Source organism: Peromyscus maniculatus, chromosome 23 (assembly GCF_049852395.1).
Source record: "Peromyscus maniculatus bairdii isolate BWxNUB_F1_BW_parent chromosome 23, HU_Pman_BW_mat_3.1, whole genome shotgun sequence".
In the NCBI taxonomy this organism is placed as follows: Eukaryota; Metazoa; Chordata; class Mammalia; order Rodentia; family Cricetidae; genus Peromyscus; species Peromyscus maniculatus.
Genome location: NC_134874.1, coordinates 9,391,564 through 9,417,416, shown reverse-complemented (window position 1 = coordinate 9,417,416; position 25,853 = coordinate 9,391,564). Strand labels below are relative to the sequence as shown.

At 50.7% G+C, this 25,853-nt stretch overlaps 1 protein-coding gene across 2 annotated transcripts in view; it reads right to left on the bottom strand.

Moving 5' to 3' along the window:
- Nucleotides 1-300: 300 nt before the first annotated feature.
- Nucleotides 301-25,853, bottom strand: part of Nos1 (nitric oxide synthase 1) — a 115,630-nt gene continuing 90,077 nt past the window's right edge. For both annotated transcript variants that reach the window (XM_042267997.2, XM_006970808.4), the window contains exons 21-29: nucleotides 17,583-17,776; nucleotides 16,189-16,358; nucleotides 11,724-11,934; nucleotides 10,974-11,061; nucleotides 9,033-9,154; nucleotides 7,544-7,692; nucleotides 6,548-6,742; nucleotides 4,097-4,215; nucleotides 301-3,024 (exon numbers count right to left, since the gene is read on the bottom strand). In XM_042267997.2, the coding sequence (XP_042123931.1) occupies nucleotides 3,009-3,024; nucleotides 4,097-4,215; nucleotides 6,548-6,742; nucleotides 7,544-7,692; nucleotides 9,033-9,154; nucleotides 10,974-11,061; nucleotides 11,724-11,934; nucleotides 16,189-16,358; nucleotides 17,583-17,776 (1,264 nt within the window). In that variant the 3' untranslated portion in view covers nucleotides 301-3,008. The remainder of the gene's footprint in view (nucleotides 3,025-4,096; nucleotides 4,216-6,547; nucleotides 6,743-7,543; nucleotides 7,693-9,032; nucleotides 9,155-10,973; nucleotides 11,062-11,723; nucleotides 11,935-16,188; nucleotides 16,359-17,582; nucleotides 17,777-25,853) is intronic.

The window sequence follows — 25,853 nt, the reverse complement described above, 5'->3', positions numbered from 1 at the left end:
AGCTACTGCCAAGGTAGAAGGCGAGGCAAACCAGCTACAAACCGGGTCTCCGAAAATGCTCACCCACCCTGATCTCTTTAATTCTGAGCTGTACTTTGCACTTGTTGCTGCAGGCTGTGGGCCTGAACTAAAAACCACCAGCAGAGGGCAGTATTGACTCACCATCGATGCTCACCTCGCTCAGCCTTTGGATAAGCGACTTAAGAAGGCTTTTTGGAAAAGGAGAGAAGGGCATCCAATCAGTCTCTGCCCTTCTAGCCAGGCGCTAAGGAAGCTGCCTGTGTTAAGAGTTCAGAGGTCTTTTTAAAACATTCTCCCTTGGGGCTTGGGGATGTAGCTCAGCCTGGCCCGTGTGGGGCCCGGGGTCTCATCCCTAGCGCTTTAAAAGCAAAGTCCTTCTTGAACCCAGTTATGTTTATCATGTCTTTGGACTTTCTGGCAAGTAACATGAAGCTTCTGTCTGTTCACCCGCTCCTGGGAGCACTGGGGTGGGGGGAAGGGGGAGGAGCCTGCCGCTCAGTCAGCGCTCCTTACTCGGAGGTGGAAAAATCACTCATGCATGCTTGCATGCAGCTTGGCGTGCAGAGAGGGCTCTTGGATGGAGGTGGAACATCGCAATTTCGACCCGGAGAATCAGCTACATTTTAGGAAGTGTCCTCAGAGGTTTGAAAGATTGAGAAGGGAGTCCCTGGGGGAGAAAGCGGTGGGAACTGGGTGGGAGGGGCAGTAGGAGGTCACCGCCCCCTTGCCTCCAGGCTACAGAAGTTAGGGATGAGGTACTGGGACCTTAGTCCCCATAGTCAGGGAAGACTGAATAGGAACCGTTGCTACTAAAGGAGGGTGGGTAAGGTGATAACTGGGACAAAGTCCACATGCTAGTGATGGAACACGGTGGGGGTGTCCAGGGCAACCCGAGAACTGTCTCTGAGTTTCAGGCGGGGGGGGGGGGGGGGAGGGGGGGGCGGGGCTTGAAGGCCAGGGATGGAGCTTACTTAATACAAGTGCTTGCCTGGCGTGCAGCGTGCAGGAGGTTGTGGGTTTGAGGCCCCCCCCCCCCCCAGCACAGCATAAACTGGATGTGATAGTGCACGCCTGGGATCTTAGCACTAGGGAAATAGAGGCAAGAGGATTTGGGATTCAAGGTCATGAGTTCAAAGCCAGCCTGGGCAACAGGAGACCCTGTCTGGGGGGAAATAAAGAAAAGAAAGAAGGAAGAGAGAGAGAGAGAGAGAGAGAGAGAGAGAGAGAGAGAGAGAGAAGAAGAAGAAGAAGAAGAAGAAGAAGAAGAAGAAGAAGAAGAAGAAGGAAAGAAAAGAAGGAAGAGAGAGAGAGAGAGAAGAAAGGAAGGAAGGAAGGAAGGAAGGAAGGAAAGAAAGAAAGAAAAGAAAGAAAGAAAGAAAGAAAGAAAGGAAGGAAGGAAGGAAGGAAGGAAGGAAGGAAGGAAGGAAGGAAGGAAGGAAGAAAGAAAGAAAGAAAGAAAGAAAGAAAGACAGGCAGGATTGAAGGCCTTAGGGTTTGGGCCCCACAACTGTCAAGTCCTTGGCACTTCCTACTTGGCAGCCCCCACACTCAGCCTCCATCGGGAGAACCAGGCCCCGGCTCAGGACACAGAGGAATTTTTGTTGTTTTTGCTTTTCTGACTCATAAAACCAAACCGGAGGAGCACAGAACATGGGACCCAGGGCTGATCTCTTGAACCTGGGGGGCCGGGAGCGGGGTTCTTGCCTGTCCACGCTGCCTGATGTAGCTTTTATTTATTTATTTATTTATTTATTCATTCAGCTAAGGGGCCACTCGGCTGACTCCGAAAATGGTTGCCGCTGCCGATGTGCCCTGGCTAAACTTCTCACTGTTGCCAATGCGGCTGGCTTTGGTGGTGGTGGTGGTGGTGGGAGGGGAGGGGATTATTCTCAAGCAGGAGGCAAGCTCATCTGGAAGAATAACAGGCAACTATCTCCTCCAAAGCACTAAAGGAGGCCCGTTCATTTAATAAGGGCCAACACCGTTTCCTTGACGGCAAAGTCCTTACTCCCAGCATGCTTCACTGCACAACACCTTGGCCCCTGGGCCCATGGTTGCGGTTGCCTGGGGGTGGGGGTGGGGGTAAGCTCAACATCTGGTGGCCCCAGCTGGGGTGGGTGGGAATGGGGTGGCGCTTGCGCAATCCACTGTCTGGGTAAATTTCCCAGACAGACCTCAGCTCATGGGGTCAGACTCCGGAACACCTCGGACTCTGTGATTGGCTCCTTCGCCGGGACACCTTCCTCTTCATCACTCTGCCTATCTCCTTCTGTGATGGGTTCACCCAGATGAGCAAGGGGGCTTGATGCGTTTCATAGAGGCTGGCACAGATCTGTCACGTTTGAGAGAGGCTGGCACAGATCTGACGGACGTGGGAGGGATTAACAATAGCTAGGAACACGTCTCATGGCACTGGACATCTTTCACGAAGGCAGTGGACTCGGGCAAGAGGATAGAGAGTGACTTAGGCCTGACGCTCGCGTGCACCCTGGAACGCACGCACACATGCATGCATACATGCACGCACGCACACACGCACGCACGCACGCACACACCATAAAAAAAAGGACGGAGGGGTCAAGGGACTGGCTCAGGGGGACTCTGAAGCCCAGTGCCAGTTGCCTCCAGACCCCAACAGAAAGTGACGGCCACGCCCCGGTGGTTTTATGCGCCGCAACCTGCCCTCGGCAGCAAGCAGGTAGGGAGGATGCAGTTTTGTCAGAGCCGGGGTACAAGGGCGATGCGTCGCAGCTCAAGAGTCAAGGAGAAAACCCAGGGTTGGGGGGCTGGAGAGAGAGCCCAGCCCGGAGCGGGAAGAAGGACCAGGACATAGCAACAGGACAAAAGGCAGGGAGGGGCCACTTGGGGTCCTGTGGGGCGGGGGAAGGTTCAGCCATGTGTGTCCGCGTTTAGTCAACCTGCGGCCGCCCCCTCGCTTGGGCACTTGGGGCGGCCACCCCACCATCCCATGGGGCAGGAGGATCCAGTTAGGAGCTGAAAACCCTGTTGGAGGAGAGAGGGAGGGTATTAGCGGCAAGGAAGCCAGGCTCCTTAGCTTCCTTCAGGTGACCTGGGCGTGACTTGGGTGCACCGGTCATCCCAGCACTTGGGAGACAGAGGCAGGAGGAGAGCAAGTTCAGGCTAGCCTGGGCTATACACAGACTCTGTCTCAAAAAGGCAAACCCCCAAAAGGGTGGGAGAGATGTCCTAGTGGTTAAAAAGTTCTTGCGGCTCTTCCAGAGAACCCGAGTTCGGTTCCCAGCACCTATGTGTGGCAGTTTGCAATTAACTGTTTCTAACTCCAGGTCCAACCAACGCTACCTTCCGGCCTCTGCAGGCACCTGACACACGGGTGTGAATGTATACACATGCAATGGTAATGTAAGCTGAGTGGACAGAGAGTGTTTGGAGGCAGCCGAGCTGTCTGAAGGAGAAACCGTGAGAAGGTTCAGGAAACAGCCATTCTGACTGGGAAAGACTCCCACCTGCTTTAAAGGGAAGGGCTGGGGGGAGGGGATGAGGATGGGTCCTCTTGCTGTACCCTGGGAGGCAAGGTTTACATAGGGAGACTCCATCCCGCTCTCATGACGCTTCAGGCTGTTTCCAGCAACTTCTAGAGGCTGAGTGAAACCATCAAGATACTCTGTTTTCATCTGCACCCATTAGAATATTCCCAGTGACTTGTGGGATAGGGATGGGGGTTGGGGTGGGGAGCGTCAAGAGCTACAGTAGTTGGTTGGGGAGATCGTCGTTCCACTGGGGGGCACCCTAGACAGGTGTCAGTATATCCAGAGGGTCCCCAGAGGGCTTGCTACCCACACTGTGCCCTAACTTTTGAATACCAGACTCAGCAGGACTGGGGTCACCCCGGGGAATGTGCACTCTTTTGTTTTATGGAGACGAGGTCTTCCTGTGTACCTCAAACCAGCCTCAAATGGGCAACCATTTGCCCAGGTAGCAACAGGATCACAGCCATGCATTTGGGTCTGGGACCGCCGCCCTCCCCCAGCACACACAGGGAAATCAGGCAAACGCCCAGCTGCAGCCCCTCTGCCCAGGGCTGGAGAGAACTTACTCGTCATTATCTTTTTTGCTCTCTTCAATGAAGGCAATGGACTCAGATCTAAGGCGGTTGGTCACTTCGTATGTTCTCAGGGTGACTCCGAAGATGTCCTCGTGGTACCGGTTGTCATCCTATGGACAGAAACAGCCAGGGCACAGATCATACGGCGGGTAAGGGGTTGGAGAGGACCAGCCAGAGTGACACATGGAATAGCACGTACAGACAAGACAGAGGCCGAGCCGAAGGTCCTGGGGTCTCTTTGGTCTCTGAGGCTGTGTGTTAGCAGTTACTCTCTTACCCTTTTGTGCCTCTCCGGGCTGGGTGGCAAAGAATCGGTGGGGTGAGCATTTAGATAAAGGGAGGGTGGCTGCTATGAGGGTTCTGAGCCTAGAAGAAGCAACAAAGCCTGAAGGAAGTCTCTTGATTTCTCTCTCTCCTCCTTCCAATTCTGCCCCTGAAGGTTCAGATCCCAGCAAGGCTGAATTAAGGGTGAAAGGCCCCCAGGTTATTGGTACCAGCAGATGGGAGAGGAAAAAGAAAGTAGCTGGGGGGGGGGGAGGGGGGATATAGCTAAGTGGCACAGAGCTTCCTCAGCATGCACACGACCCTGGGTTTCATCTCCAGCACAGGAGGAAGAAAGCGTGTGTGTGTGTGTGTGTGTGTGTGTGTGTGTGTGTGTGTGTGTGTGTGTGTACATATTCAGAAGTAATGGAAGCTCCCTTGGCAGAAGTGAGGGGTGGGCTGTGGAGTTAAGAAGAATATTCTTTTTTTTAAATTTAATTTAATTTTATGTGCATTGGAGTGAAGGTGTCAGATCCCCAGGGACTGGAGTTACAGATAGTTGTGAGCCACCACGTGGTTGCTGGGAATGGAACCCGGGTCCTCTGGAAGGGCAGCCAGTGCTCTTAACCACTGAGCCATCTCCCCAGCCCCAAGAAGAAGAAGAAGATTCTTTAAGAGCGACATCTTTGTGGTTGGGAGGAGATATTGATCTCAGTGCTGATGAGGGCAGTGGCCAGGAGCTTGGCTTGGCTAGCAGAGTCCATGATGTACTCAGCTCGAGCACCCTGCTTCTGCAGCAGGGCCCCACATCTGGAGAGAGCGGTTCATTTCCAGCATGAGTGGGGTTTCTCTGTCCTAGTCTGCAAAGTTCCTGGGAAGCTATGTAAGTGTTCCCAGGGGACCGTGCCAAAGACACCAAGGGAGTGGTGGGCTCCACAGCATCCCTCCCTACCTGGTATGTCTCCCCCGATCCCACCCCTGTGTATGTTTATCCATGTGGGTACACGTGTGTGTGCACACATATGAAGGCCAGAGGATGACATTAGATGTCTTTCTGGATCACTCTCCCCTGGGTCTCTCACCTGAACCTAGAGCTCACCGATCCAGCTAGTCTCACAGCCAGATTGCTTTGGAAGTCTGTCCGTCCATCCGGCACCCCCCCCCCCGCCCCCCCTCTCCTCTGGCTCTGCCTTCTGTGTGTGCTGGGACCACAGGCAGGCTGTCATGCCCATCTGGCAGTTATGTGAGTGCTGGGGATTCGAACCCAGGCTTTCATGTTTATACGGCGAGCACTTTACCTGCTGAACCACATCCACAGATCCTGGCCAATTTCTAGCCGAAATCTCTTTCCCCTCACTGGGATTTAGAATGAAGTTTAGAGAAGAGTTTCTAAAAACCGATTCTTGGTTACTGCTTGGGGCCAGTGAGGAGGCTCGGCAGGTAAAGGCACTCGCCGCCAAGCCTGATGATGTGAGTTGAATCCCTAGGACCCACACGATAGAAGGAAAGATCACTCCGCATGGCATCCTCCGACTTTCACGCGTGTGCCACACAAGCTGTCCCATCCCCCCGCCCCCTCCCACTAAAAAAAACTTGTTTCTCATTTAACAAAGCAGTGGTGGGGTGGGACCCCTCTGGGATTCAATTTCCATTTGTGGGGTGGCGCTCACATAGTTGGGACTCTGCTGAGGAAACTGTCGCAGCCCGTAACCTAAGCCTTTGGATGCGTTAAGTCAGGCCCTTCCTTTAGGGCAGTCATACTCGGTGCCAGGTGAGCGGGTTAGAGATGGAGCATCTGGACCTCCAGTCCACCCACCCGCTTCGATGAGCCTTTTTGTGCAGTGCAAGCCATAAGCAATGGCGTGGGGCTGAGGGGCAGCTCGGCTTGGGGGTCAGGACGTGTCGAGTCAGGATGACGTCTGTTTAACTACCCACAGGTTCACACACTTGTTGTTTTTGTACGCTAGAGCCTCAAACCATACTGACTCTGTGTGTGTGTGTGTGTGTGTGTGTGTGTGTGTGTGTGTGTGTGTGTATGCCTGCATGCCTGGCTCTTCATCTCCTCTCAGCCGTGGCTAGGTACAACCCCAGTCATAAAGGGCAGAAAGAGCTCCCTGAATTATGGGCACCGATCGCGTGACAGGGGAAACTCCTGGACCCTCGTTGCCAGCTGTCACTCACCCTCAGTCTGCTGAGGAACACACCAGCATCCTCCTCTGACAGCTTCCCCTGCTGGGTCATGATGCGCTGGATGGCTTTGAGGACATCGGCAGCCATGGTGACATCCCCACAGACGTAAATGTGGCCTCCTTGCTCCTTCAGGGCGCGGTAGACGGACTCGGCTAGCTGCTCCTGCAGCACGTCCTGGACATATTTCTACAGAAGAGGATGATGAAGGGGGGGTCGCTGTGAGAGGCTCCCGTTCCCCAATCCCAGAGGAAGCAGAGTGTGATGCAGGGGCTTGTGGGTAGGGAAGATATTTTGTGAAGTAACCTCAGGGAAATGGGACAAGGGGTCAGAAAGTGCAACAGGGGACCAGACCATGGTGTGCAAGCAAGCTGATTCCAATCTCGGGCAGCTCAAGCTTGTCTGCTGGACCTTCTGGGGAGCTGGGGGGGGGGGCGTGCTCGCTAGTGTAGCAGGAATCTTAAAGAGTCTTATTAATAAAAATAAACCTGGAGCAAGGTGTAGGGGTGAATGCTGGAAGATCAGAGAAGCAGAACAAGCCACAGCCACCTCACTTCACCAATCCCTCAGCTGGTCTTGTTTTCTCAGACTGGAATGGAAGCCTCTGAGTCCTTATCCGGAATGGATCTCAGCTGAACTGCTGCTCAAAAGCCTAAAAGCTTAACCAGGCTAAAAGCTTCTAGTTTCTGGTCTTCACACCTTATATACCTTTCTGCTTTCTGCCATCACTTCCTGGGATTAAAGGCGTGAATCACCATGCCTGGCTATTTCCAGTGTGGCCTTGAACTCACAGAGATCCATGCCTCCAGAAGGCTAGGATTAAAGGTGTGAGTGCCACCATTTTCTAGCCTCTGTATCTAGTGGCTGTTCTGTCCTCTGACCCCAGATAAGTTTATCACAATATTTTTGGGAACACAATATCGCCACATTGACATGCACAAGCAATCCCACGCATGCCCACTGAGTGTGGCTAGGTGTGGGTCAGTTTACCTTTGGCCTGTCAGGTTCCCGGGAGTAGGCAGTATACAGCTCCCTGAAGACACCCTTGTTCTTGGCCTGCAGGGTCTCTTCTCTGTAGATATGATCTATCTTGGATTGTCGGCACCCGAAGACCAGGACCATGGGGCAGGGATTCATTCCTGGGGAGTGGGAAGACCTCATATCACACAGACGGCTTTGATGCCTAAGTAGGGGCAGCAGTTGAACTACAGGAACTGGGGTGCCAGGACCTCAGGGTGTGACCTCAGAAGAGAGCTCACACACTTGGGGGCACCCACATATTTTCATCCACGCACACAGATGAGCACAGCCTGTGGAGGTACGGGGGATTCCTTTCCTGGTCTCACTCCTTCCAGATGCCCGGCCCTGACTCCTTACTAGCCTGCTCTTGGGAAATGCTGAGTCCAGACTGGAGCCTGACGGCCCGGATCCGAGTCCCAGTTCTGTATGACCCTGAGCAAGTCACTTCTCTCTTGCAGCCTCAGTTTCCCCATGTGAAAATGGAAGCACAGACTATCTCCCAGGATGCAAGGGAAAGGGTGATTCCAGGGACCCCTCCCCCCCATCCCGGGTGTGAAAATCTGCAGCTGCCCCAGCTCATGTAAACTAGCACAGCATTTTCTAGAACTCCTACACATCTACCTTCGCACCTTCGGTTACCTCTCTACTTATAACAGTGGGTGCGATGTAGACACTCTAAAATAACTGTTATACTGCACTGTTTAAGGGGAAGAGTCTGTAGATGTTCACTCCAGACTCCATATTTTTCTTCAGTTGTTTGATGGGCAGTTGGATAATCAGATTCAGAACCCAGTGTGTGGGCTGATGGTAATACCACCAACCACCTCCTGGGGTCACTGTTCTGCCGGAAACACAGCTGTGTGTGGAACTTTCTCTTTCTCTCTGTCCATCCCTCCCTTCCTCCCTTCCTCCCTGCCTCCCTCCCTCCTTCCCTTCCTTCTTTCTTTTTATTAATATTCCCTGGCCCAGAACTATGTAGACCAGACTGGCCTCTGAGTCCTGGTCTAACACAGCCAGTCTAGGTTTTAAATGTGAATTTGCGTTGTCCTTCTGTCTGATACTACTGGACTCCTTATTTGATGAGTCTGCAACTGGGGATCTTTTCTCTCCTTTTTCCAGACCTGAACTTTATCTCACACAGCAAGGCCTGTCCTTGTGATGGTTCACGGGGCAGTCACATGCACAAATCCATTCGAGAAGGATGCGGCGTGCCTATCCTTGGTGGCATATTGGACTTTTAGGACCAACTCTTAAGTCAAGGAGATGCTCTCTGAGGATGAGATTTCAGGCCCCTGAAACAGGCTATGTAGCAGGTCTGTTTGAGTGGGCTGCTCAAACTGCACCCTGCGGCTACATCAGTATGGCAACTCCTCCTCTCCCCTCCCCAGGCAGTTAGGTGAAGCAGGGGCCCCCCATCTTTCTCTGGGTCAGAGCTCAGTGGCCCCTGGACTGTATGTACCTTTGTGTTGGATGTCAAATTGTCGCTGTTGCCAGAAGCTTCGGAAGGGCGCGATGCCAGTGCCTGGGCCAACCAGGATGCAAGGGACCTGGGGGTTTCGAGGCAGGTGGAAGCTCGGGGCACTGGACAGAAAAGAGAGAAGCATCACTGTGCGCTGCTCCATGTTGGAGCCCAGGGTAGCCAAGGGTAGCCCAGGCATCCATCTTAGAGAGATGTACTGTTCTTTAGTGAGACCATGGGCTCCCTTTTTGAGTGAGAATTCACAGATTAGAGGAATTTAAAAGTCAGTTTGCTGGAGTTTGGCTCTTTCTCCATCCCCCATCACTTGTCGTCAGGCTAAGTCCCACGAACAATAAACCTGAGCTAACCTGGGCTTACTCTGTGTTCTGGCTTTGGGAATGGGGACCCCTTTGTTGGGGAACTATTGTATGCATTGTGGGAGTTAAAATGCCACCCTGGGCTCCTACCAACTTGATAACAGGAGTAGCTAACTCCAGAGTCATGACAATCAAAAATGCCTTTGGACATCATCAAATGTCTCCAGAGTGGGAGATCACTCTGGCTTGAATTTTAACTTTAAAAAATTTCAATTGTGTGTGTGAGTATATCTATCTACCTGTATCTATCTGTCTGTCTATCTATCTATCTATCTATCTATCTATCTATCTATCTATCTATGTATGTGTGCACATGCATGTGTGTATGTTTGTCTGTACATGTGTGTGCATGTGGAGGTCAGAAGTCAACATCAGATGTCTTTCTATCATTTTCCACTTTATTTTTCGAGCCAGGATTTCCCACAGAACCTGGAGCTCCCTGATTCAGTGGCTAGCTGCCTCTAAGCTCCATTAACCCACCTATCTGCTTCCCATGCCAGCGCTGGGCTTACAGACATGAGTACCCTGCCTTGCTTTTAAGTGGGTGCTGAGGATTTGAGTTCAGATCTGTACACCTGTCAAACAGGCCCCTTACCCACTGAGCTACTGCCCCATGTCCTGATTTCTTGAGAACCAGTCTTTAGTCACCGGTGAGGTCTTTAATCAGCGGAGTCACAGACATCGGTGCCCAAATGAGCTACCTGGGGATGCTAACATGTATGTTCCCAGGCTATGTGGTTAGGCTGGGTTTAGGACTCTTGTTTTAGGACCAACTCTATGAGACTCTGATGAGGAGAGTAGGCGGTCCATACCACCAACATTCTACCCTCCACAGGAGAAAAGCGTGGTGGGCCCAGCCAGTGTCGGAGCAGAGTTTCCATTGAGGAAGCAGCTGTTTATGAGGTGAGGGTCCCAGCTCAGGACCATCCTTAAAATGGGGAAATCGTCTATTGATGGGGGTGTTTAATACATCCCCAATCTCTGAGAAACTGGAGTGAAAACCAGAAAGAAAAATATAAACGAGGAGCCACTGAGATGGCTCAGTAGATAAAGCATGTGCTGTGCAAGCCTGCCGATCTGAGTTCGATCCCCGGATCCTATGTAAAGGTAGGAGGGGAGAACTGACTCACTGAGGTTGTGCTGTGACCTCCACGTGTGTGCCTGCACTCACACATCACACACACTGGTAAAATTAAAAAAAAATAAAATAAAATCAACCTGGCGTGTCTTTCGCCCTCTGCCTACCACCTCAGGGATATCTGAGGATGTCTGAAGACATTTTGGGTTGTTACATCTTCAAGGATAGAAAGCCCACTGGTCTGTAAAACTCATGAAGGTTGAGGCCATCTTTTTACGGTCTTGTATAAGTATTTATTACCCGGATACCCCGCTGGCTGTGTGTCCCTTGATCCTGTCTCCCTAACAACTAGAAATAATGCAGGATATTGGCGTTACCCCTGCCTCTATCTAGAGCCCTTCAGGCTGGTCTTTCATATACTCCAATGCACAGCATCATTGCACTGATAGGAGATGGCCATGCATCTCCCCGATATCTGTCACTCACCCTCTCACGAAGCAGGGGACCACATCATCAGCCTGTATCCGGTTGAGCCAGGAGGAGCACACGCCATGGTGAATTGGTCCTTCCCCATCTAACAGGAGAAAGTGGTCCATCTCATCACATCATGGACTGTCTCCCTTTTCCAGTCCCAGCCCCACCCCTCACCCCCAGGAAGTATCTCCCAGCTCAAAGCCAAGTGCTTCCCAGTTCCAGATCTGGACCCCTGCCTCTGAAAGGGAGGAGGAACTAGCACCCTCAGAGTGAGCTTCCTTGTGCACGGGCGGGCGGGCACTGGGTTTGGATAGGTCTGGAGGCGAATACTAAGATCCTGCCCACTTGAGGGTCTGGGTCAGGTGCTGTGAATGGCTTGTTCACCCAGGTCTCAGAGCCTCTAGGCACTGAACATTTCAGTGGCTTGATCACAAGGGAAAAACATCACAGTGAGGCTTGTGTTATTTAGTACCAGCCAGGCTTTCGTGATGCCCCTGGTGAGTGCTGCCCGGCAGGGTGGACAGGGTGGGGGGAAGCCTGTCTTAGGTGCCACTCCCAAACACACACCTTCCCTACTTCTAACCATACTCAGGGGTAGCTCAGCTATGGGGACGCACTCCATTCCCCGGACTCGGGCTGGCAGTGTCCTGTAAGAATTTGGAATCTGCTCCACAGGCAGTTCAGGGAGAGAGACCTCCAGACACCTGGAGGGGGAAACGCAGACGCAAGGATCTCCCAGCTGGCACTTTCCCGCATGCGCACCTCGGGTGTGGTAGGAGACAATGGCCACGGTGAGGTGCACCTCGTCGGGGTACATGTCCGGAGAGGAGCTGATGGAATAGTAACGAGGCTGCAGCAGCGAGAGCTGGGTGAGGAGAAGTGTGGCCGGCATCTGGATGGAAGGGAACTCCTCCAGCACCTCCACCATAGTGGGGTTCTTACCCCATTTCCACTCCTCGTATTCCTGCAGCCCCTGTGGCAAGAGAGAACAGAGAGGAGCTTGAATCCGGGTCCCAGATTTCTGGCGGGGCCTGGAGCAAGGCGAGGGCAGAGGTGAACGGACCTGATGATATTCACTGCCTACAGTGGGGCTATGCAACTCTGGCTTTGAAATGGATCGACTCTTAGGGTTGTGGTTTGAGTGTGAACTGGTTCCCCATAGGCTAACGTGTTTGGACACTTAGTTCTCAGTTGGTAGTGCTGTTTTGGGAGGTTGTCCAATCTTGAGGAGGTGGAGCCTAGCTGGAGGAAGTGAGTCATTGGGGGCGGGCCTTCAGGTTTTATAGCCCAGTCCACTTCCTGTTGACGCTCTTCTTCCCTGACTGCAGATGCAATGGGACCAGCTGCCTCGTGTCACTGAGGCTCTTCCTCTCCTGTCCTGGTGGCTGCACCCTGTGACCTTTTTTCCCTTAAGCTGTTGCCCATTATTATTGGGCATTTGGTCACAGAGATGGCCATAGCTATTCCGAAATACCCAAGGCTGGTTAATTGGCTTGGTGGAAATCTATCACTCACATCCTGGTGGCTTGTGATTAGGGCGCCAGCAGATTGGGTGTCTGGGGAGAATCTACTTTGGTGTAGATCCTGGTGTGGATCCTGTAGATCATGTAGATCCTGGTGGTGCCTACATGTCCTCACATGGCAGAAGGGGGGAAGCAGATTTCCTGGGTTCTTTTTATAAAAATGTCTATCTGGCCTATGAGGGCAGAGTCCTTGACTCAACTGCCTTACAAAAGTCAGTCAGTCAGTCAGTCTGTCTGTCTGTCTGTCTGTCTCTCTCTCTCTCTTTCCTTCCTTGCTTCTCACCTCCCTTTTCTCTCCCCTCCCTCCCTCCTTCCTTCCCTCTCTCCCTGTCTGTCTCTTTCTTTCTTCTTTCCCTCCCTCCCTCCTCGCTCTGCCTCCTCCTACAGTACCAGTCCTTGTGGTTGAGTTCAGAGCCTTGTGCATGACACTGTGGCTTCCAGCCATCAGGCTGCACTCCCAGCCCAATCCCTACCTCTTGATGTCTTCCCCCTGTTAAGTGACACACCAACTCTGAGGGAGTCTAATTTTGATGTGAGAACTCTAGGGGCCATAAACCCTCACCCCGCAGCAGTGGTTTACCATCATCCCATTTCACAGATGCGGCTATAGAGACACAGAGTTCTGGCTTTGTGTCTGAGCCGGGAAAGGCAACCTTTAGCCAGCACACCAATCCCTGACCGCCACCTGTTTGTGTGGCCTGTGAGGCAAGAATAGTTTTTACATTTTAAAAGCTTTACTTTAGATTTCTTACTTATGTGTATGTGTCTCTGTGTCTGCGTGTACGTGTGTGTGCATGCATGTATGCGTGTGTCCGTGTGTATGTGTGTGTGCATGTGAGTGCTCGCAGAGGCCGGAAGAGGGTGTCAGGTTCCCCGGAGCTGGAATCACAGACAGTTGTAGCCCACCTGATGTGGACTCTGAGAACTAAACCAGTCTTTGCGAGAACAGCACGTTCTTTAACTGCTGAGCCGTCTCTCCAGGCCGGAGCACAGTGTTTTCAAAGGTATCTGTCTCCAACACTGAGCCTCTCTGGCTCAGCCGCCAGCTGCTCAAGGCTGCATTACTCACTTCTCTAACTGCTGCGTCTGAATCCCTGACAAGAAGCAACCTAAAGGAAGGCAGATTTGTTTTATTCTACGATTCAAGGAGATACAGCCAATCATGGTGGACAAGCAGCTGCAGGGACACAAGACAGCCATCCTGCTACACATACGCAGCCGGAAGGAAGCAGAGAATGAACAGGGACATGGAGCTGGGGTGTAAGACCCCAAGGCTCACCCTTGATGACTCACTTCTTCTAGGGAGGCCCTGCCCACTAAAAGTTCCATGACCTTTCCAAACGGTGCTACCAGCGATGGACCAAGGAGGAGCCTGTGGGGGAACACTACACATTCAAAGATTTATTTTTATTGGTTTTAATTATATACAGGTGTGTGTGTCTGCATGTGAGTATTGCACTTGAGTGCAGGTACCAGCAGAGGTCAGAGGTCCAAATCTCCTGGAACTGGAGTTAACATATAACTGCAAGCTGCCTGATGTGGGTGCTGGGAACCAAACTTGGGTCCTCTAAAAGAGCCGCAAGTTCTCTGAACAGCTGAACAAACTTTCCAGCCCCCCGTTTCACATTCAAAACACGGGTGTTCACTTAAAACTGACGTCCCCCTGCCAGTGACCGCTATCTGAAACTGCCATTCAGTACCTGTGCTGCTGCTGGGCATGGATTCCTGCAGGATGTTCAAGCTCATGATAGATGTCAAGGTGACCCCTTCTAGGGAACCCTGACTTTGGCTCTAGGAACCCCCAAGGACCTTGGGCATTGTTCAGAAACCACATTGGGAGTGGGATACTTCCACCCGACCTCGCTCCTTTTCTCCTCCTCTTTGGCCAGCTTTGTTTTGCAGTCTGACCATTCCCTCCCAGCCCCCCACCCTCACCCCCCCCCGCCCCCCGCTACCTCCCGGCCCATTTTTCTCTCTCACAGTTATTTCTGACAACAATAACAACAATAATAATAACATTCGGCTCACTTGTCTTGGAGACTCTGTGCTTTCCGGGAGAAATGGACTTCATATGAAATTCTCTCTCAAAGGATACTATGTAAAATGTTCCCTCGTCATACTCACCCCCGCCACCCACCATTAATCATAAGTTTTGAGTCTACATTATACATATTCTAAAAGTTCTAAAATCCTGCTCAGCTTAGGATGCACAATGACGGCCATCTGTCTCCAGCTCCCCACTTCAGAGTCCTCGCTGCCTTCTGGTGTTTATTTTCACATTTCTCGATAATACGCTCTTGCTAATGAGCCTCCCCCTTGCTACTCACCGCCCGGTCCCCTTTCTTGGATAGCATAAGAAATGGCCTCAGCTCGGGGCCTTGCTTCCTTGGAAGGAGACCCCCAATTCCTGGAAACACTGGGTTGGGTGCTCCACCTGAGCAGGTCTGTGACTTTCTTTTAAATTATATTAGTTTTTAAATTTTAGATTTATTTTATGTATCTGAATGTTTTTCCTGAGTGTGTGTGTGTGTGTGTGTGTGTGTGTGTGTGTACTGTAAGTGTGCCTGGAGATCCCAGAGGTCAGAAGAGGTCATCTGATCCACTGTAACTGGAGTTATGAGCTGCCGTGTGGGTTCTAGAAATAAAACCTTGGTCCTCTGCAAAGAGAAGCCAGTGCTCTAAACCAACGAGACATCTCTCCATCTAAACCCCTACATCTTTTCTTTTTTGTGCACAGGTATGTGTGTTTGTGAGTGGGACTGTGTATGTGAGTGTGTGAGTCAGTGTGTATGACTGTGTATGAGTGTGTGTTTGTGTGTGAGAGTCAGTGTGTGACTGTGTATGTGTGTGTGTGTGTGTGTGTGTGTGTGTGTATGCACACATGCATACAAGTGGAGTTCAAAGGACAATTTTCAGGAGCAGGCTCTCCTCCACCATGTGGGCCCTAGGGATTGAATTGAACTCAGGTTGCCAGCAGGGGACTTTACACACTGAGCCATCAATCCCCCCCCCCTTTTCAGACAGTGTCTCATGCATTCCAGGCTGCCACTGAGCTCTCCATGTAGTTGAAGATGACCTTGAACTCCTGATCCTCCTGCCTCCACATCCTAACTGCTGAAATAACAGGGATGCACCACCAAGCCTAGTTTATGTGGTACTGGGGATTAAATCCAGGACTTCCTGTGTGATAGGCAAGAGCCCTACCCACTGAGCCACACTCCCAGCCTTAGGTGCCCTGCTGAGCAAGGCCAGAGAGCAGCTTGGGTAGGCACCTTCTAGGCAAGGGTGGTAAAGCTTTTGGGCTCATCTGATCACCAGAGGTCTCTTTTCTAGCAGTCTATATTTTCTGTAGCTATTCTGCATCAGAAAGCACCATTGTTACCACCACCACAATGGAACCCGTTTGTAAACCCACTGTGAGGATCTCTGCTACCTTTTCTTCCATGCATGGGTTAAGGTGGTGCTGACAGGAGCTCAAAAATCACAAAGGAAGGTGGTAAGAGATATTTAGAGCCATGCCTGCTGAGGTTCGGGAGGGGGTCACCCTCGACTTATCAGGCCTTAGAGGCAGGAAGAGTCAGATGGGACAAGCCAATATGGCGCCTGTATGCAAATGAGGACACGCCCCCTCGCTCGAGACTGCCATCTGCCGAGAACAGTTGGAAGAGCACAGTATGCATTGCTTTGCAAAACCCAGGACCCACCTTGCTGAGGACCAGCAGCCGCTGCTTCTCTTTCTCGCTGGTGGCCAGGGAGGCGAACTGCTGCAGCTGCAGGGGCGTGGGCGGCGTGGTGATATCCAGGTAGTACTTAAAGGCCTGGAAGATGGTGCAGGGTGGGAGGCGAGGCTCATCCTTCCAGTTACTGATGACACCTGGGGAGGCACATCGGGAATGAGGCTCCGGTCCCTGAATCCTCGCCACACTTATCACTCCGGGTGTGGAAAAGGAAGCACAGAGAAGTTAAGGAATCTGTCTAAGGGCCACACAGCTTTCAGGTGCCAAAGCAGGTGTTCTGGCCTCACACCTTGCTCTCACTACGCTGGACCCCTGGCTCCCCATGTCCATGGCTTCTGCATTCAGTGCATTTGGCAGAGGAATGAAAGCAGTGAAGAGAGCGAGAGCAATCTCATCTGTACCGAAATGTCCAGACTCTTTTTCCTTGTCATTATACCTAGACACCATAGTGTAGCGACCATTTATATAGCATTTACATTACCCTGGGTAAGCCATCTAGAGAGGGTTTAAAGTATGCAGGAAGACACACATAAGTGGTATGTAAATATGACAATGTGCATAGATGTCATGTAAACACAACACCTTTTCTATAAGGGACTTGGGCATGGATGGATTCTGGTATCTTCTAGGGGTCCCTGGAACCCTTCCTCCATGATGGGAGGACTAGTTTGTCTCTGTGTACCTTCCAAACATGATCCCCTACCTCAGTGGGAATTCAAGACATGATGGAAATTCTGGTCTAACACAGAGAGCTACATGGGATTGGATTCATTAAGGGGAGTGTGGCTCCTTCCAAGAGGATTTGCAGGAAGGCTCTAACAGACGGCATACCATTATCACCCTCTAATTAGTTCCCCCTGTAAAGGTGACAGTCATGGGGTCACGGGCTGTCAGGTATGGCCACCACAGCTCCTTGTACCGGGGTCTGGAGCCCACGCCTATCTATGAGGTGAGGGTGAAGCTTGGAGACCCATCATCGGCTTTGAAGGTTCTTCAAGCTAGGTGTGGTGGTTTGGGTCTGTGGTCCTAGCACTTGGGAGGCTGAAGCAGGAGGGATGGGAAGTTGGGAGTCAGCCTGGTCTACATAGAAAAAAAGGGAAGAAGGGAGGAGGGAGGAAGAGGAAGAGAAAATGGGGAAAGGAAGGGAAGGAGGGAGAGAAAGAACAGGAAAAAGGAGGAAGGGGAGGGAGGAAGAGAAGGAAGGATGTGAAGAAGAGAAGGAGGCTCCTGATGAGACATCCATCAGCTGGAGTGAGGTAGGGAGCCCCCACTGAGAGGCCGACCATGCCCTGGCCGCTGCTCTGCCCACTTGGGGCCGAGGCCCTCCCAGCCCTTCCGGCAGGTGCAGCCGGGACCCTCACCCAGAGCTGTGTTCCTCTCCTCCAGCATCTCCACCTTCACCATGTGATTGGCAGGCGGTGCATCCTCCAGCCGCTCAATGAGTGCATTCACAAGGTCCTCGTGGTTGCCAGGGAAGACACCTAGGTGGTCCCCTGGCTGGTACTGCAGCTCCTGATTCCCATTGGTGTGGAGACGCACGAAGATGGTTGATCGGCTGCAGGGAATGAGGGGGAATCGTGGGACAAAGACCACCACCCTGTCCCTGCTTTGCCCCTGGTCTGTCACTGTTGGTGGCAGATCCCCTCCTTCCATGTTCCCTGGTTCTGGACTGATGAGGTACATGCCCAGCACTCATCTCAGAGCTTTCCAAGCTCTCTAGTCAGCTCTCCATCACAGAGACAACAGCCAGGTTCCGGACCAGGGACATCACCCATGCGATGGCTCACCTCTGTCTCAACTCTATTCTTAGGGCCAGTCCCCAAGCTCTCATGGCCTCACTGGTGTTCCCAGCTTGGTTTCCCATGCTGTCCTGTCTTATCCTTTAAGCTCTGCTACAACCTGCTATTTTGTCTGAGATGTATGTTTCCTGAATCTTCCTGCTCTTGCCTCATTTTCCTCAATTATGGTAGCATTTACTTCCTTCTGCGGCTGGTGATCTATGCTAGGGTAATAGGAACACCATGACACAGGACATTTGTCTATTTTGGCTGTGGCTTTATCCCCATGACAGTGGCTGGCACATAGTATGTGCTCAGAGTCCTTGCTGAATGAAAGGACTTCAGGCTTCCAGGGTTAACTAGCTACTAGCCATGTCCTTAGTGCCCATCAGGGTTCTCCTAGGGATCAGTACCTCATTGTAGCCACACATAGGGTGTCTCCGATTTATGAAGTTCCATTTCTTTTTTTTCTTTTTCTTTCTTTCTTTCTTTCTTTCTTTCTTTCTTTCTTTCTTTCTTTCTTTCTTTCTTTTTTCTTTTTTTTCTTTTTCTTTTTTTTTGGTTTTTCAAGACAATGTTTCTCTGTGTAGCTTTGCGCCTTTCCTAGAACTCGCTTGGTAGTCCAGGCTGGCCTCGAACTCACAGAGATCCGCCTGGCTCTGCCTCCTGAGTGCTGGGATTAAAGGCGTGCGCGGCCGCCGCCGCCGCCGCCGCCGCCGCCACCACCACCACCACCACCCGGCTCCTTTTCTTATTTCTCATAGAATTCTATGCTCTCTCTCTCTCTCTCCAGGTGTGTGTGTGTGTGTGCGTGTGTGTGTGCGTGTGTGTGTGTGTGTGTGTGTGTGTGTGTGTGTGTGCGCGCGCGCGCATACATGGTGGTGGTGGTGGCATGTGCTTGCCATGGCACACATGTGGAGGTCAGAGGACAGTTTAAGGGATTTGGTTCTCTCCTTCTGATCTGTAGGTCTCAGGGATTGAACTCAGGTTGTCAGGCTTGGCAGCAAGCGTCTTTACCCACTGAGCCCTCCTGCTGGCCCTGTACTCTCTTTTTCAAGCAAGGTCCATATTGTAGTATAAGGAAGGCCTGGCCAGAGGCTCAGGGCCTCTCCTGCGTAGATGCATCAGTGTGTGAGAGTGTGGGGTTCTGGGGAGAATCTACCCACATGGGCTTGTGTGTTTGCAGTTCAGGAAGCCCACATTAGCCAGGTATTTCAAGAATGAGTTCTTCTCCATGGGTTTGAGCCCAGCTTGGTCTACAGAGCAAGATCCAGGACAGGTACTAAAACTACACAGAGAAATCCTGTCTGGAAAATTAAAAAAAAAAAAAAAAAAAAAAGAATGAATTCTTGGGGCTGGAGAGATGGCTCTGTGATTAAGAGCTCTTGCAGAGGACCCAAGTTTAATTCCCAGCACTCACGTGGCAGCTCACAACCACACGTAACTCTAGTTCCAAGGGAATAGGATTCTCTCTTCTGGGTATATATGTCCATGGTACACAGATACTCATGCAGACAAAACATCCACACACAGAGAATGAAATAAAACTAAAAACAAAACAAAACAACCCAAAAGAGGGCTGGAGAGATGGTTCAGAGGTTAAGAGCACTGGCTGCTCTTCCAGAGGACCTGAGTTCCATTTCCAGCAACCACATGGTGGCTCACACCCATCTGTAATGAGATCTGGTGCCCTCTTCTGGCCTGCAGGGGTACATGCAGGCAGAACACTGTATACATAATAAATAAATAAATCTATTTAAAAAAGTGTTAAAAGAAAAAAAAAAAAAGAACGAATTTTTGGGGCTGGAGAGATGGCTCAGGCTGTGCTTGCTAAGGACCTAGCTTTGGTTCCCAGCACCCACAGCACGGGGAGGCTCACAGCCTTCTCCAACTCCAAACATTGCTCTTTCCTCCTTGCCAACTGGTCTCAGAGGAGGGAGAGACTCGCGTTCCCCACATGTAAATCACACTTGAATAGATCAAGAGCACTTGCTATTTAGGGATGCTTTTGGCACAACCAAGAGCCCCTTTGTGCCGCGAATAGCCACCGTTATTAAAAATAGCTAAGCTGGCACGTGTCCTTGTGTGTATGGGGGGTGGGGGTGAGTGTGAAGCCTTTTCTTGAAGCCTGGCGGCCTGTTTGTGGTGTGGTGGGGAACTTGGGAGGCCTAACTGTGTGTTCCTAGGGTTTGGGACGGCCCCCTCCTCTCCCAAGAGGGTCTTGTCCTCTCTAGGATGGTGAGCTTGTCAGTTACAGCAACTCATGTGACTGGTTTTCCTCCCTAGCTCACATCAGCCTTTTAGTTCCTGGGAGCAAAGAAATCACCACCATTGTTTTCCCTGTTGACAGGAAGAGATTGGCAGAAGCCACTAGCCAGCAGGGGGCGCTGCAAGGCCTTTAATTCAGGAGCCCGTTGCTCAAGCAGCGTAAGTCTTGGAAAGGCTTTCAAATCAACTCCCACTTTCTTCCCAACAGGAAGACCAAGAGCCCAAACCTCCTGAGCTGGCGGATGCTCACTGGCTTCCCCCAAGGCCTCTCTGCCCTGCAGGTGATTGGACAGTAAAGGAAGGGACAGGCTAGGGGACAGGATGTGGCCAGCAGGTGCCGAGAAGGTGGGTTCAGGTTCTACCCCATCTGGGATTTTGCACAAGATGACTTTGCAAGTGACTAGCAGGGCATGGCTGGGTGCCCAGGGCATCTGGGTGGACAGTCCTTAATGTTTTGCTGTGAAGCTGAGTTTCACTGGCCAACCTGAGCACCAATTACCATCACTCAATTCTGCTGCATTTTTTTCTATGTTTGTTAAGCTCTGGGACAGGGATTTTTTTCTTTCCCTTCCTTCATTCCCTCCTCCTCCTGACCCTCCCCCCCGCCCGCCCACCCCGCGCCCCCATCGCAGACAGATGCTCTCACACTCTAGTTCAAGCTGGCCTGAAGCTCATTATGTAGCCCACCATGGCTTTGAACTCTCGCCTCAGCCTCCCAAGTGCTAAGATTACAGGTGTGAGTCCCGACTCATATGGTCTGTTGAGATGCTCTGGGAGGGAAGGGCACTTCGGGAAGCAGTAGCCATTCAGGCCTCGTGTTCCTCTCTCCTCACAGCCTGGCCTGTGACCTGCTGATTTCTTTCACCTACACAAGTGTCACTTCCACGAACTCAGACAGACAGACACACACACAGACACATGCGTGCACTCGCGAAGACACACACACAGACATACCCATACAGAGACACAAAGACAGACGTGCACATGGTCGTGGGTCAGATAGGTTCACAGATGAGACAACAGCTATCTAACACTATTTCCTATCAAATAGAGAAATCCGAATAGCTAATAGTTTCTCCCTGCCTGAAGGGGAATGAGAGTCATGAGCTAGCTCCCCTCCACGAGGTACAGTCATCAATATGTGGTTTTAGGTACTGGGGAGAGAGTGATGGGCAAGGCGAGCTGGCAGGCTGTCTTATTCTCACTGAGAAGTCACTTAAAGATCCCACAGAAGTTAGGGGAGTGGCTACGTGGCAGCGGTGGACAGAGTGGTGTGTAATGGAGACAGTGGTCGCTCTGTGGTCTGATTTTTTTGTTTTGTTTTGTTTTTTGAGAAAGGGTTTCTCCGTGTAGTTTTGGTGCCTGTCCTGGATCTCGCTCTGTAGCCCAGGCTGGCCTCGAACTCACAGAGATCCGCCTACCTCCGCCTCCCGAGTGCTGGGATTCAAGGCGTGCGCCACCGCCGCCCCGCTCTTGTGTGCTAAAATTAAAGATGTGTGCCAACATGCCTGGCCGTGACTGCAGAGTTTGAGGGAGGTGATGGGTGGATCCCAGGGATCTCTTCGTGACCTGTGTGACCCCAGGGACCTCTTTGTGACCCATCAGACAAAGGTTTCAGAGTCGCCTTTGATCTGCAGGAAGCACTTGTAGGCTGTGAAGCAGAGAGTGCATCTGCTTCAATTCACATTTTAAAAAGATTTCTTGGACTGCCTTAACAAAACAAAACAAAAACACAGTTCTCAGGCTGGGGAAATACTCTGTAGTAAGTGTTCCTGCCACACAAGCAGAGGACCTGCCTTCAGATTCCCACTCGCACGTAGAAAGCTGAGTGAGGTGCCATGCGTCTCCAATCCTGTAGCTGGAAAGGAGGGTGCCTGGGCCTCACAGATCAGCAGTCTAGTGGAAGCAGTGATTTCCAGGTTCAGGAAGGGCCTATCTCAAACACCAAGATTGAGAGTGACGCAGGGGGATCCCGTCTGTCACCTTGGGCCTCTATACACATGCACACACATGCACAAACGTGTGCACCCCACACAGACATAGAGATCGCTCTCTTGGGACCTCCCCTGACCACTGAAAATTCCCTCTGTGCTCTTGAGTTCTCAGTTCTCCCTTTCTAGACAGCTTCTCCCTTTTCCTCTCTGGAGTCCACTCTTCCTAACCAAGCGATCTCAGTCCTTCATTCTTTCTCCGCCCCTCGACTTCTAGAATTTTCTGTTTCTGTCCTGCCCACACTCACACTATGGCATACTCTCTTACACATTGTTTTTCCAAATTACTGTGCCTGCATCACAAAATTCATTTCCAGGCAGGATGCTGAGTGCTGTCGCTCAGCACGGGTCACCCTCCAGGGGCCACTGACTTCCTCTTGGGTCGGTACTGGACCTATAATTAAGGATTGCTAGTGGGAATGATTTGTGATATCTTGTTTATGGTTTCCAAGGCCAGAGAACCCCCACTGGGTGAGTTCTGCTATTCCACTCAATTATACTTAAAAAATTCTATAAAGCATTATCTTTTAAAAATATATTTGGTAATTTTTCATTTTATGTGTGTGTGTATGGGTGTTTTGCCTGCATGAACATTTGTGCACCACATGCTTGTCTGGGCCCACAGAGGCCAGAAGAGGGCATCAGATCCCCCTAGAACTGGAATTATAAGTGGTTGTGAGCCACCATGTGGGTGCTGGGCATGGAACCCAAGTTCTCTAGAAGAGCATCCAGTGCTCTTAACCACTGGCCTCTTGTTCCAGCCCCCAAACTCCTAAGTCACAATTTTGTCTTTTCCCTGATAGGTTACAACTATTTTAACTCAATTCCAGTTCCTAACCTTGCTTGGCATATTCCTCTGTAAATTGTTGTCGGAACTCTGATGGAGTCAGTTCCCTTTGGGTGGTGGATAGGGCCAATTCCAAGGCCATTTGCCTGTTTTTTCTTGCTGCCTAAGAACCATGCTCTAGGCAGGACTCACCACACACTGGTTTTTCAATGCGCTTGCAACATTGTATCACGCTCATTACTTTCCCCGGGATTGAATTGAGACATCAGCTATGGCTTTCCAACACGCAGCTCCTCTCCCTCAGATGTAAATCCACCTAATGCTGCATTTAACTAATTGTTCAAAGGTATTAAGTGCCTAATGTATTCTATTAATGTGTGAGAATATTTGAGAAAGAGTTCAAGAGGCTTGGGGGGCTCTGTCCTGTGAACCTCTTTAATCAAAGGCTTGGAAGGGCACGCAGAAAGCGTGCATGCTAACTATGCAGGTAACGCGAGGAAGCTGGGAGGAACAAGGAATGTGCATGGATCCTGTATTATGCCAGCCGCTTGGGGAGGATCATTGTCAATGGTCACAGCAGAGGCCATCTGTGGAGTCATTTGGCGTGGCGGCCAGAGAACCAGGTCAATGTGACCTTGAAAAAAGATGCTTGCATTTTCTCACGGTCCCTTCTCATATCTAACATGTGAGCAATTGTGGCCTTGATTTCCTGGGCGGGTGTGAGTGAGAAATAGCATCCAGAGAGGTCCGCTCAGTGCATGGAAGACAGAGTGTATTAGATACAAGTGAGCCAGCTTGCTGCCAGCATTTGCATGGTGTAGTGAAGGGGAAGGGTCCTCAGAGCATGCAAGTGACTTTTATAGAAAAACATTTATTTTGTCTATGAATACTTTGAATGTATGTATGGTCACTGCTACCCATGGAGGCCAGAAGAGGGCACCACATATCCTGGAACTGGAGTGATAGATGGTTGTGAGCAACCATGTGGTGGGTGCTGGGAACTGAACCAGGGTCCTCTACAAGAGTAGTCAGTATATATACATATACATACATATACATATACACATATATAATGCATACGGTGTTCTGGGGGCATGTATGCCTGCAGGCCAGAAGAGGGCGCCAGATCTCATTACAGATGGTTGTGAGCCACCACGTGGTTGCTGGGAATTGAACTCAGGACCTCTGGAAGAACAGCCAGTGCTCTTAACCACAGAGCCAGCCCTCCAGCCCAAGTAGCCAGTACTTTTAGTCACTGAACCATCTCTCTAACTCTCGATTCCATACCCTGTGACTTTTCCAAGGCCACACGGACCCAGTTTGTGTGTGGGAGAGCTGGGGTCTGTGCCTAGGGCTGCAAAGAATAAATAATTTAAAAGACATAGCTGAGTTTTAATTGAAAAGTGAAAAAAAAAATCCCAAGAGGGATCAGTGCAAAGACTTAAACAATTATTATAGATGCAGAGAGGTTGCCAGTCTGGGTGCGATCATTTTGAAAAGAGAGATGCCTGGGTTCAGTGAGGACACAGGCTTAATGGGTGAATGGGTTGGTTGGGAGGACAGTGTCGCAGGGCAGGTGATATTAATATGTCCTGTTCAGTCAGGCTGGTGACCACAGCAACCGACCCGACACAGTTGTTGGTGGTGATCATGTGACTTCTGCTGCTGGAGCTGGGAGTGGTATTCCCAGTGGAGGAGTAAGAGCCGTGTGATTCAAGTCTGAGGCTAGGGAAGCCAGGTCTGTGGAGAACAGCTTGGAGGTAAAGGGACCCAGAGGATATGGGGTCAGTGTCCTTGGTCGCCTAAGTCTCTTACTAGGAAGAAATGAATTTGTTCTGGGTGTTGTTGAAGAGGCTAACCGAGTTTTAAGTCAAGTGCTGAGACTTAAAATGTAGTTCAGTGGTCCAGCACTTGCCGAGTGTGTATAAGATCCCAGGTTCAAGCCCCAGCATTGCATAAAACAAAAGCCACACTCTGCCCAAAGTGCTAAGACAAACACACTCTGTATCAGATAGCAAGGTTGGCTACAGTAGATAGTAAGTTATTTGGCTATGTTGGGTAGTAAGATAACTTCTAGGGTATCTCATCCAGTAAAAAAGAATTTACTGCACAAACCTAATGACCTGAGTTCGGATCCCTACAGCCCACATAAAAGGCTGGGTGCATAGGGCTGGACAGATGATGCAGCAATTAAGAATTGTAATTAAGGCTTTAAATGGATAAATCTCCCCTTCCTGCCTGTTTCCAAATAACTACTCAGAGGCTTATATTAGTTATAAATGTTTGGCCAGTGGCTCAGGCTTATTACTAGCTAGCTCTTACATCTTAAATTAATCCATTTCTATTAATGTATGTATTGACATGTGGCTGTGGCATTACTGGGCAGCTGGCTGGAGTCTCCTTGACTCTACCCTTCTTTCTCCCTATATTCAGTTTGGCTTTCTAGTCTATCTATATTCTGCTTTGCCATAGGCCAAAGCAGCTTTATTCATCAATCAATAAAAGCAACACATATTCACAGCGTACAGAAGGACATCCTACAACAGGTGGCCATGGCAGAGGACCCAAGTTTAGTTCTCAGCATCCACATAGTGGTTCATAGTCACCTGTAACTCCAGTTTGAGGGGATCTGACACTCTCCTGGCCTTGGCAAGCGTAAAACACACACACACACACACACACACACACACACACACACACACACACACACACTAAAATAAACTAAACTAAACTAAACTAAAATAAAATAAAATAAAATAAAATAAATAAACAACAAAGAGCCAAATGCAGAGGACACGTTCCTGAAAA